The 12,237-nt window shown below is 46.4% G+C and overlaps 1 protein-coding gene across 1 annotated transcript in view; it reads left to right on the top strand.

The window, feature by feature from the left end:
* SLC35D2 (solute carrier family 35 member D2) overlaps nucleotides 1–8,104 on the top strand; it is a 34,538-nt gene extending 26,434 nt beyond the window's left edge. Inside the window, exons 11-12 of the mRNA XM_006266955.4 lie at nucleotides 2,598–2,680; nucleotides 3,449–8,104. Of these exons, the coding sequence (XP_006267017.1) occupies nucleotides 2,598–2,680; nucleotides 3,449–3,551 (186 nt within the window). The 3' untranslated portion in view covers nucleotides 3,552–8,104. The remainder of the gene's footprint in view (nucleotides 1–2,597; nucleotides 2,681–3,448) is intronic.
* Nucleotides 8,105–12,237: the final 4,133 nt, after the last annotated feature.

The raw sequence follows: 12,237 nt of genomic DNA, 5'->3' as shown, positions 1-12,237 counted from the left end.
TATGTAGAAAAAAACTTTTAAAGCTGAGCCTGTGTCTGAATTGCTGATTCGCTGAATTAGCATCGAATCTTCAGATTCAGATTCGTCCGAATTGAATCAGGGACAGTGATACAAATCAACAGATCGAATCACTGTCCCCAATTTGGGCTGAATCCGAATTGAATAGGGCCCATTTCACACAGCCCTAATAAAGATATATCCTGCATCTAGGTGGCAATGCAATATTTTGCAACACAGGAGATCCACACTAGGGAAATCAGGATATTTTCTTGATGATGTAACTCAGGTTTTGTCTACATGTAAAAGTGATTCTGGTTTAGTCAAATATGTGATTTTAGCTATTTTTAGTTGGCCTAATGGAAGCCCTTGTATGGATACTCTGATTTTAGTGACTTATCTTAGTTTAAATTAAACTGAGTAAGAATTGTCTTCATCAACACCAAAATAAGCCTTGCTTTAAATGAAATTGAACTATCCAGACAGCCTTTTGAACTGATTTAATTCAGCCAGTTTACAATAACACCAGTGCAGTGTGGATAAGGCCTAAGGGTATGGACATACAGGCCATTTAATGTGGAGCAAAAAGGGGCAGTGACTTGCACATTATGGCAGGGCACTGTTGGTGCCTGCCATTTTAAGGACTGAGCCAAACAGCCAGCAGGTGCTTGATTGCGGCAGTCATTTTGAGATGCTGGCTGCCTATATAAACAGAGCAGATCGCTGCTGGCAGGGCAGGCAGAAACATTGCCTGGCTGAACTGCTGAATGGAACATCTGCAGGTAGGAGCAGGAGGCTCATGGTCCTGGGCATTACATAAACTGCACCCTGCTGGGAGTGGGTCTAGCAGGGCTCCCAGTGGCTCGGGAGCCCCCAGGAAATACCAGGCCAGTTACCACCCCGATGGAAGGCGGGTCGGGGTGCCTCAGTAACCCCTAGCCCTCACATCACTGTGGTTAGAAGTCAGGGCCAGGCAAAGCTACGGCCACCTGAGCCTCCACTGCGGAGGGAAGCCCCGTAGCTCCAGTGAGGGGGTAGATGTGGAGCCCCAGTCAAGGGGGGAAACCAAAGCGCTAGGAGCCGTGTGTGTGTGCGCGCGCCTATTTGTGTAGTTGCCCTGGGAGGGGCCAGGGCAAGTTTGGCTCAGGTCAGGTAATTGGCTGGCCAGTACCCCTTTGAGGGTCGCAGGAGAGGCCCAAAAGACAGTATGTCTGCCACCCAGGGTGTGTGCTAGATAAAGGCAATGGCCTAAGGGGGCTGCTCCGAGAGGGAGCAAGGCAGTATAAGTTGTCATTGAATGAGAGAGACCCTGTGAGAGGGGTTGGAGCGTGAGAGGCGGGAGGTATGAGTGCGTGTATGAATGAGGCCTGACAATGAGGGCTAAGCTTAGTCTGGCTGTAGGCCGGGAGCATTGTGTCACCTGGATGCCATCTGCGAGGCTTGCGCTGCAGTGTGGGGGGGGATCGGAGCCGCAGAGAGCGCCCCTGGCATCGGGGCACGAAGGGGCAGCCTCCCGCCTAATTAGAACCAATTATGAAACAACAGGGCATGCACGGCGGGTGAGCGAGGCAGGCAGTTAGCCCAGGAACAGGTGGGCGGGCCAGTGGAGGACTGGCCCTGAGAAGGCCCCCTGTTACACTCATGTTAGCTGCTCTGTGGTAAAGACATATATGCACTCTCTGATCTTATGGGAGGTGGAAGGTAAACACAGTTGCTTAGTGCAATTTAAGTGTAAATTGCTTGAGGTTAGCTTTCATTTAGGACATGTTATTTTTACCTTTGAGTTTCTAATTTACCTATTGAAAATTTCCTTTTTCAGTTTTGGAAGGTACTTTCTACATCCCAGTAAATATGGGGTTATTAATAATCATGCTAGACATTAAAACAGCATAGTATTGACAAAGTAGTATACCAGTTAGCATTTTATTTGTCTGTAGGATTTCTTTTTTTAAGTTAAAGATGTCTCTGGATTAACAGTTGTATCCACACCAAATTAGAGCTACATGCTTAGCTGTCTTTTAAATCTGCAAAGCAAGACAGTGACCCTTTTAGAAAACTAATAAATTAACTTTTGTTTTAGTTTAAAATATTTTTCCTCTTCTTGAAAACCTATTTTCAGGAAACTGGGAGTGAAATGAGTCTTAACATTTTATAGAAAATTTTTCAGAAGGTGGTTACCATTCTTGGAGGTACAGGTTTATGCCTGCATTTGAACAGCTGGTTTCAATCTGAATACCAGCACTACTACACACTTGTAAGCAAAAATCAGAATGTTATGGTTCAAATGATGAGATTTACACTTGAAAAAGGGAGGTTGGGCTGAGTTGGAAATATGCCCTGCAAGTAAGATACATAAAAATCATAATAAAACTGAATTTCTGATCCTTAAAAAAAACTTGCACCTAAATTAGCTTTTAGTAAATTCATCATATTTAAGGAATACATTTAAAATGTATTGCTTATAAATTATAAATAATCTTAGTAGGTTTTAAGAGGGCCAATAAATGAAAATGTAGACAAGCAAATTAACTTTGTGATGTTTAAATTCTCGGAAGGTAAAACATCTTTCAGTAAATACATGACTCTTGCTTTCTTTTCAGAATGTATCCATCGCTTATATTGGAATGTTGTTTGGTGGAGATTACATATTCTCATTTTTAAACTTCATAGGACTGAATATTTGGTGAGTGAAATTTGCTAAAACTAAGGACTCAGTGAGGAACAGTTAGGTATTTGTTTTAGTTAGCCACTTTGGGTCGTGGCATTTTGAAACACATCTGCCATATGCTGTTTCAGGATATAAAATTCTATATAATTACTTTTAATTTTTATTACATACTTTTATGTTTATTTCCAGACATGTACAGTATCATGGTAGGATTTTGATTATTTAGATTTACTGCTATTACTTTAGGGATGTGAGCTCATTTTTTATGAACAGGGTTGGGCCTACCCAACACTAACTTGAGAGACATCCAAGGAAAATCTGAGTGGTGCAGGACATGGGAATATTGATTGAATGTTATTCTCTTTCCTCCAAGTTGTTACAAAACCATGACACCAGCATGGTGTAGTTTCAAGAAGAATAATCATTACTCTTTTTTTCTTTAGTGTCTGTTGTATTTTCAGTGCTTATTGACTGCTCTATCCTACCCTATGTGAATCCCATTGATTTTTGTTCCCTATAATATTCAGGGCCATATTGGCAAACGTATATAAATCAGCACTGGTATTCTCTAAATCACAACAGCCAAGAATATGGCATTTAGTCTGCAAAGTACTTCGAAATCCTTTGGAAACAAAGCTACTATAGATCTATGGGGGCTGGACTCGATGATCTTCTGAGGTCCCTTCCAGCCCTAATGTCTATGTAATGTCTATGAAAGCTATAAAATAGTCATTTTTACCACAGCAAATACCCCTGACATTGTGTTTGTTCTTTCTTCTTTAGTATGGCAGGAGGACTGAGATACTCATTTTTAACCTTAAGAGGAAACATCAAGCCTAAGCAGCCACCTGATGAAGAAAACACACTGCTTGATTCAAAGAGCTAGCAGAAATGAATGACATGAAAAGCAGTGAAGATAGAAGCTGGCCTAGCTCTGCTGTAAAGTTTTTAAAAAAGAGGGGGAAAAAAATTAAGGAATATATTTGAAATGAGAAAAAATCTACCTCAACTGAAATTGTAGACACGTCATAGACTCAGAACTTTTCATACACAAAGAGTGTTTTTGTGGGACTTTTTTGCTACACAGCTAACCTACAGCACTGAACAGTATTGAACCATATGTCCAAAGGCATTGGCTAGCTATGATTTTCTGTATTCTGCTTGATACTGAAAGTCCAGAAGTCCTTGCTCAGTTTCCATCAGACAAAGCACCCTTTGAAAACCAAGGGATTCAGTTCACCCACTATTCTGCATCTCATGTACTCATTTATGCTAGCATATTTAATACTGTTGAATCAGAATAGATCTCATCCACTCTGCAGTAGCTGAAATAGGTAAACAAAGCACAGGGTAATGTTGAATTTGACCCTGAGAGTTGCTCGTGTAAGGAATGAATGAAACTGAATGAAGAACTCAGGATATGGCCCAGTATATTTTGAAAAGAGAGTTTTCCCTCTTACCAGTTCTTTCTGCCTAATACTTCCATTTAAACTGCCGGCCTCTGTGACATCAGTTTCCTATCATAATTGTGATATTACAAATGGATTATCTGTGGCTGGACAAAATAAAAGGAAGAGGGAGGCTGAGAGAGAGAAACTTGATGTTTAAACAGAAATATCTTGCCTAATTAGACCCTGTAATATGGAAGATCATGAAAGAGATAAGAAAGGTAAATCCATTTCTTTTCTGGAACAATATGTACTTTGGTGTCAAAGTCCCCTTCTGAAGATTTTATCAATGCTGACTGCACAACAAGTGATACTAATGTGAGCTAAATGAAGCAGAGAAAAATGAGTGCAAATTGAAAGTTATCACTATGTAATAATGTGTCACTGGCACACAAATGTTGGTGTCCATAGTATGCCATGTATGCATTATAGCTAAAAGCCTTTTGTTCTGTCTTTGAACTCTAAATTCAAAACAAATTTGCCCAATCATTTGCTAATGAGCACATGATGTAGTTAATGTGGATATGCGTTGGGGTCTTATTTCTGCTGTCAGTGTGGGTTAATAATGTAACTTCTTAACAATGAAACTTTCCTTATCTGAAAATACAGATGATAAATATTTGCTTATATCACTGGGGGTGTAGCGAAGCTAAACTGATTTGTTTTTGGAACAGCCCTTTTTCCAAGAATAACCCATAGCCAGATGACAACTGCCGTTTTGCATTGCATTTTGTGTGTTAGGCTGCTGTGAATCCTCAGGATAGCAGCCTACTAAATTAAACCCTTTAGGATTTAGGTAGGAAAAAAAAAAGCCTGGCTTCTGGATCCTCCTCTGTTTTAGGATTTTTTAGATTATGCCATAGGAGAAGAAAGTGGTTAATAAGAGACATGTACGAGGTGTTGTTCCATTAAAATCACAAGACAAGCAAAATTTCAGAAGGCTCTGAAATGGAACTGGGTAGATCTGGACAGATTAACTGGATGTCTGACATTTGGGCTTCAAAATCCAGGAAAAAAAAAATGTAAACCCAGGTGGAACATAGGAATTGCCATGCGACACTATGGAACTGTAAGATCCGTATAGTTCAGAACTGAATCTGATTGTGACCACCACCAGATGTTTGAGAGGATGGTAGGCAAATGTAGGACTGCCTTTTCCTGTGACTTTTTAGAAATGAGAATGAGTCCTATTTAGAGATTGGCTTATACCCCGAAACACAGTGATAAATGGCCCTTCCAAATTTTTGTTGTGTTACTGCTTGATATCCTTATAAATATCCCATCCTCTTTTGAATCTTAAGTTCTTGATGCCAGTGACTTCCTGTGGCAGTGAATTCCTCAGTTTAATCACATGATTTGACCCGGCTTTCTTATATGAAGTATTTCCTTTTATTGTCTTTGAATTTCCTACCTTTTAGGGCCCCTCTACACATGCAGGCAAAGGGGCTGGAAGTGGGTGTGCACTAAAGGTGCACCAATACATCAGTCTGATATCAGATTGGCACCGATATAAAGAAAATTGACTATATTGAAAATTGACCTGAAGTGGCCAATAATTTGGCCAATAAATGCTTGTGTATGCACGCAGTTGCAGCACACAGGCAGCGAGGAGCACAAGCCAAGCAGTTTGGAGAGCTGTGTCCAGCCGGTAAGTCCAGCTGGTGGAAGGGGAGGGGAGAGGGAAGGGGCATGGGGGGGGTCAGATCAACGCCCCCACAGTGAGGGAGGAAGTGGGGCAGGGGCTAGGGTAGGCGCTGTCCAGATGGGGTGAACGCAGGACGGAGCTGTGACTTGTCGGGGGGGGTGGCTCCTGCCACTGTGCGTTGCTCGTCTGGCGGCTCATCCCACCACTGCTCCCACTGCTTGGCTCCAGCCCACAGCTGCAGCCCACCCTGCTCTACCCCACCCCACGCGGATCCGGGGGCACACCCCCACCCTGTGCCCTTTCAGACAAGCAGCGGGAGCCGCCAGATGAACAGTGCACAATGGTGGGAGCCACCCCCAACTCCCTGCGGCCCCTGGATGAGCCCCAGCTCTGTCCCGCACCTGCCCCACCCTGGCTGGGCAGCCCCAGCCCCATTCCCTCAATGCGGGGGGCATTGATCTGCTCCCCCCACACCCCTTCTCTCACTGTCCCCTTTCACCCCAACAGACTTACCATCTAGAGTCAGCTGTATCGGAAATCAGATCTGTGTTGGCCGATATGCCTCCTTACGAATCAGCTATTAGTATCGGCCCCCAAAATGTCTATCAGTGCACCCCTCGTGTGCACCCCTGTGGCTGAAAGCCCCTCAATTAATGGGGCTCCCAGCCACAGGGGGGCATCTGGCCACATGTTTAATTAATGGCATGATTAGAAGAAGCTACAAAGTTATTTCACATTTTTTGTAGAATAACTTTTGTCACTTATTGCTTGTTTTATGCCATTAATTGGCTGAATGTGTAGCTGGGCACAACTTAAGGCATGAATACCTAGTTAATCATGCCTTAAGTGTAACTTGTAGAGGGGGCCCTTGTTTACTTTATTATCAAAGTTCCTGATCTATGTTCTCTAAACCAGCGGATCGCAAATTGTAGCCCATTGAGTATTGGTGGTTTGCGACCACATATTAAGTGCTCTTCAGATCACACCAAATCCTGTGCACCCTTTTAGTGTTTTCAATTAAAAGTTTGATGACAGGTGTTCATCATGGTCTGTGAGATATATTGAGAGTTGACAAAAAGGTTGCTCCAGAAAAGGTTTATGAACCACTGCTCTAAACCATTGCTGTTTTATAATAACCTTCTATCAAGTTCCTCTTATTCATTTCCTTTCTAAAGCCTGTGTCAAGATAGCTCTGCAGAAAAATGTTTTCATGGGACCTTTAAAGTAAAACCACTGCATTTTGAACAATTCTTATAACAGAGTAAGAGCTTGTCAGAGCTTAGAAGTTTATCATCATGCTTATACTGGTATACACAGGTCAATTTTCCACCTGCAGGCAAGCCTTACTCCAGAAATCAGCATGTGGCTTTCCATTCCCTTTCTGTGAAAAACAGAACAAGTACCAAAATCCTCTTGCATGATTATGATGCTCAAAAATCATGATGTATTTTGCAAGCATCAGAAAAGCCATAAATGGATGCAGGCAAGGGTGGACCCAGAGAGGGTGCAGTGGCACAGACACATCCCCCCCCCCCTTCAGTCAACACTGTGGGGACAGCAGTCAGGGGCTAATTTTTAATTCCTTGAAGGAAGTAAGAATTCTCCCCCTGATTTACCTTTATGGTACACCCCACCCCCTCCCATTTCTCCCCCTCCCTTGCTGCTTTCCCCACTGCTTTCCATGCTGACATGGGCGCAGGAGGATTTCATAGATGCTCCTGCCCTGCTCCAGCCAAGCTCCATTGTGAACTGGGCTCAGCCAGGGACAGCAACATCAACAAGAAATTCCTCCTGGTGTCTTCTACTAGCCCGGAAGCAGGCATAGGGGAAGGGACCACACCCACTGCCACTGCTGTCTCTGGCCAATTCTAGCTCCCCGCTCAGCCCAGCTGGAGCAGGTCAGGAGCAGCTCTGGAGCCTCCCTTCTGTGCCACTAGGGTACAGTACACTTGGGGTAGCTGGGGACAGCGGTAGTGGCAGGTGAAAGAAGAGGGAAGAATGGAAGGGAGGGAATGTGTCACTGAGCACAGAGGGGAAGGGAGGGGATTGACGGTGGAGGGAAGATTCTTATTTGATTGGAAGACCTTGTTCATTCTGTGGAGTATCCCTGCTTGGTTCTGGGAATGCTGGATCTTCACATATCCTGATGTTGGGAGGAACGGGTTCTGTTCTGTGTTTCTGTGGTTTTGTTTCAGTCTATAAAGATGGAAGGCATTTGCAAAAACCAGATTCAGATTTGGATGTCAAGTGCCGTCCCAAAGGTTGGGGATGTTTGATGCAGTGCTTTTGTTCTCACTTGCCTCTGGTCAACTTATTATATTACTTCATTAAAAAATATATACAGTTGTTTGTGTGTTTAAATCTTTTTGAATGAATACCAAACTCTCTGATTTCTAGGTTTAATATAAAACTGAAAATAACTTCCAGTTTTCACAGAAACAACCACTTTTGGTTAGTCGTATATATCAGGCCTACCCAGATTCTTTGAGGAGTCAAACACAGTGGGAGTCCCTGGGATCTCAGGGCCTGTGCCATTTTTGGCACAAGCCTGCCCAAAGTAGGAAGAAAATGCTTAGGCATAGAGGAGCACAGACAGCTCACTCAAAGGGTTGCTCTAGAGCAGGGGCGGGCAAAATACAGCCAACAAGCCACATTCGACCCATGGAGGGACTTTGTCCGGCCCATGGCAGGTCCTTTGCTCTCACCTGGCCCAAGTACCATCCATCCTGTGGTGCGCCCTGCCACTCTGTGGGCACACAGCGGGGGGGGGGGGGGGGGCAGCTCCACAGCTGGATTGCTTTTCTAGGCAGCCCAGGCAGTGGCAGCTCCTTCTGCGTGATGCTGCCACTGGCCCCAGCCCCGTGGTACTGGCGGAGACCCACACACAGAGCCCTGACCCCGGCCTGCCCTGTGCCCACTCCAGACTCAGCTTAGGAGGGCAGACCAGCTTTGGACCATCCGGACCCACGTACACAGCCCTGCCCCAACCTGCCCTGGGACTGCTCTGGACTTGCCTACCCACACTGAGCAGCGGCAGCAGCCAGGCAGAAGCTGCTGCTCAGTGGGGGGAAAAGCGGCCCCTCACCACTGCTAGGCACTTCTTGCTGCGGATGCCTGGAGCCTGCACCTGACCTGCCTTGCAGCTCCTCTCCATTGCCACCGCTGCCCTGCTGGGTGGCCTGGAGACAGCAGCGGAGAGGAGTGACAGGGTAGCCCAGGGTTGGGCTCTGGGCAGCTACAGCAAGAAGCATCTGGCAGCAGCGAGGGGGAGGGGCCTGGCGGCTGCTGCTGCTAGTATTGCTCAGCACAGGCAGGTGAGTTTGGAGCAGGCGCAGGATGGGTAGGGGCTGTGTGTGGGTTCTGGCTGGTCTGGATCTGACCCGCTGTGCTGGGCCGGGTCCGGAGTGGGCGCAGGGCAGGCCAGGGTAAGGGTTGTGCTTGTGGGTCACTGCCAGTACTGTGGTGCTTGGGCCAGTGGTGGTGGCAGCCAGAAGGATCTGCCTCCACTGCATGGGCTGCCTAGAAAGGTGGGGTGGGCCGGGGGGCTGTGTGCTGTTGGTGGTGGTAAATGGGCTCTGAGCTGTTGGGTGGGGGGAGAAGGGGTGCTGACTGGCCCGCGGCAGCTCCCCAAAACTGCCTATCTATGTGGCCCTGGGCAAAAATAATTGCCTGCTGCTTCTCTAGAACCTGTATTAAGTATATTGTCTCATATCACATCTGTTGGGTGATGCACCTCTGCACTGGTCCTGCTGTACACCATGGTTGTACACACATGGTGTATACTAGGGCTGTGCAAAGCTGTATTCCCTGATTCAATTTGGTGGAGATTCAGCCCGATTCAGTGACAGAATCTCCGAATCCGAATAGAATCAGAGGACCCTTCAGCTCTCTGAATCAAATTCGAACCCTCTGAATCGATTCAGAAAGATTCGGCAATTCAGACATAGGCACAGCTTTAAATGTTTTTTCTACATGCCTCTAGGTAGCAGGGGTTTGTGAACGCTGTGATGCTGGGGTGCATGGAGCATCACACAGAAGCACAGGGGGCTCCCCAGCGTGCTTGGCAGCAGACCTGGAAGTGGACCAGAAGCACTTCTAGTCCAGTTCCGGATCTGCCGGGGAGTGTGCTGGGGGGCCCCCCTGTCTCCTCCCCAGCTCAGTGACTGGTGCCTTCTGGGTCTGGGGGGGCATCTGGGATCCCCCTGTGGCTGATCGCTGGGCTTGGGGGGGCCCCCCAGTGCATTCCCTGGGAGACCCAGAAGTAAGCCAGAAGTACTTCTGGTCCACTTCCGGGTTTCCCACCAACCACATGGAGGGCCCCCCTGCACTGCTGTGGGACGCTCCATGCGCCCCAGCATTGCAGCAATCACGAGCCGTGCCTGCTACCTCAAAATACGTAGAAAAATCTTTTAAAGCTGCGTCTATGTCCGAATCGCTTATTCTCTGAATCAGGATCAAATCTTCAGATTCAGACTCAGCCGAATCGAATCAGGGACAGTGATCCAAATCAACAAATCGAATCACTGTCCCTGATTTGGGCTGGATCCGAATTGAATAGGGTCTGGTTTGCACAGCCCTAGTGTACACACTATGGTATAAGTCTGCCTTTTCTATCAATCTCCAAAAAGCTACTTGGCCTAGGTTGTTAGAGGTTTATACAGTGTTTGTATAACCTTCCAGTTTCATTCCCAATTTTCCAGTGTTACATGATTCTGGACTACAAGTCACTGAGTTTTTTGGGGGGGTGAAGGTCAATGCCATATCCCCTGGAGTTGAGTCATTGTCTCTTGCTAGTATTGGTTGTTCTTTAGAGCTCTCCTGCCATGACTTTGATGGAAAGGAGGAAAAATAGAAATACTCCTAGGAGACAAGATGGCTGTTAACTCAAGGATTCAGCTCCTCTTCACAGGGCTCCACCATCCCCATCCCCTGCCCTATCCACACCAGATGTTCCATGCCTGCTATTCTCAGTTGTCATCGCCAGGCTTCTGTCCCCTGGTTCTGGGCACTCTATCCCGGCCGCTTGCCCTGTTCTTCTCTGCATGGGTCCCAAGCTTGCTGCTCCCCAGTTTGAATCCTTCCCTTGACACTCAGGGCCAGGTCTAGGGTTATCTTCCCGCCAGACAGTAATCCCTTTTTTGTCCCTCTTTTCTCCTAGGTCCCTAGACCGGTTCACCTCACCCTCTCGGACTGGACTCACCGGCTGGGACATCATCACTGTTTTGTCTCTGTTTCTTTTCAGGTAAGTTTGCAGCCATGGCTCCTCTCCGAGTCCTGGGGTTGATCCCCCTTCATGGAGGTCTCTTTGCACTCCCCACTCTTCTCTCTTGTTCTTCTTTCCTGGAGATTGATGCCAATTGCTTTGTTGGCACCTCTTAAATCTCCCACACCAGCTAGCTGGGCCTGCTGTGGCAGTGTGCGATTTGCTGCTTCCGTGGCTTTTCCAGCTGATTCTCTTTAGGGTCTCCGGTGCAGCTTTGCTCTTGCCCGAGCTGGCTGCACCTCTTTCCTCCATCTGCATTCATCCCAGAACAGCTGGGTTCGCCACAGCAGCCTTTGATCTGCCGCGGTCCCAGCTTCCCCAGCTGATTCTCCTGATCAGCCCAGGCACGGCATCTCTCCCACCCAGGCTCGCCGCATCTTATCCCTTGTCTGGGTTTGCCCCCGGTAAGTTTCTCTTTACTTCTCCTTGCGTCCTTGTGACAGGGCATGTTAGCCACCCTGTCACAGGGGGGCTTAATGGAATATCAAATCCAGTTGTAATTTGGGTAACGTCTCTGTATCTCCATATTTTGTAGCCAACTTCTGTAGCAACATAGGTGCATAAAGGAATGGTCAGCAGGGGTCACTACAGGTCCAATCTACAGCCTATTGAAGACAGTGCAAAGACTTGCTTTGTTTTAAACCAGGCCTTGGAATAGCAGCATTCTAACCTCAATACCTGCAGGCTTTCACTTTTGGAGAAGGAAGTGATGGGAGCCAAAACTCCTTTCCAGCAAAGCCACTGACAAACTGTATTAGATTCAAAGGGAACAAGTGGATTTCAGAGTTCAGGAGATGTAGGGACAGGCCCATCTGAGCAACATGGGTAGCTTACCATCTGGACACATTGGACTAAGTGTCAAACGGAGGACAGAGTGTAGAATTACACACTAGAAGTATAATTTAAGGGGACCCAGAATAAAACCCAAAGTTTTTCATGATTGATTGCACGTGAAGAAAAGTCTAGTTTTCTCTTTCTGGCTGTTATGAACTAGCACAATGCTTCAGTTAATTCCGAGAAATATTTGGGACCAAACTACCTGATAGTTCAGTTTTATCTAGATGAGCAAGCTGGCAGGATGGCTTTCACTGGAGATAAAAGCATAGACAGAGCAGTGGGATTGCAGCACTGCTTGACACATCACTGTCCTGCTAAGCGACAGTTAGAAAGAAGTATACAACGGAAGTAACTACATTCAATTTAGTGTTAGCTTTTC

The sequence above is a fragment of the Alligator mississippiensis genome, chromosome 3 (assembly GCF_030867095.1).
Source record: "Alligator mississippiensis isolate rAllMis1 chromosome 3, rAllMis1, whole genome shotgun sequence".
NCBI lineage: Eukaryota > Metazoa > Chordata > Crocodylia > Alligatoridae > Alligator > Alligator mississippiensis.
The sequence above is the reverse complement of the archived record's forward strand: the minus strand, read 5'-3'. Positions and strand labels throughout refer to the sequence as shown.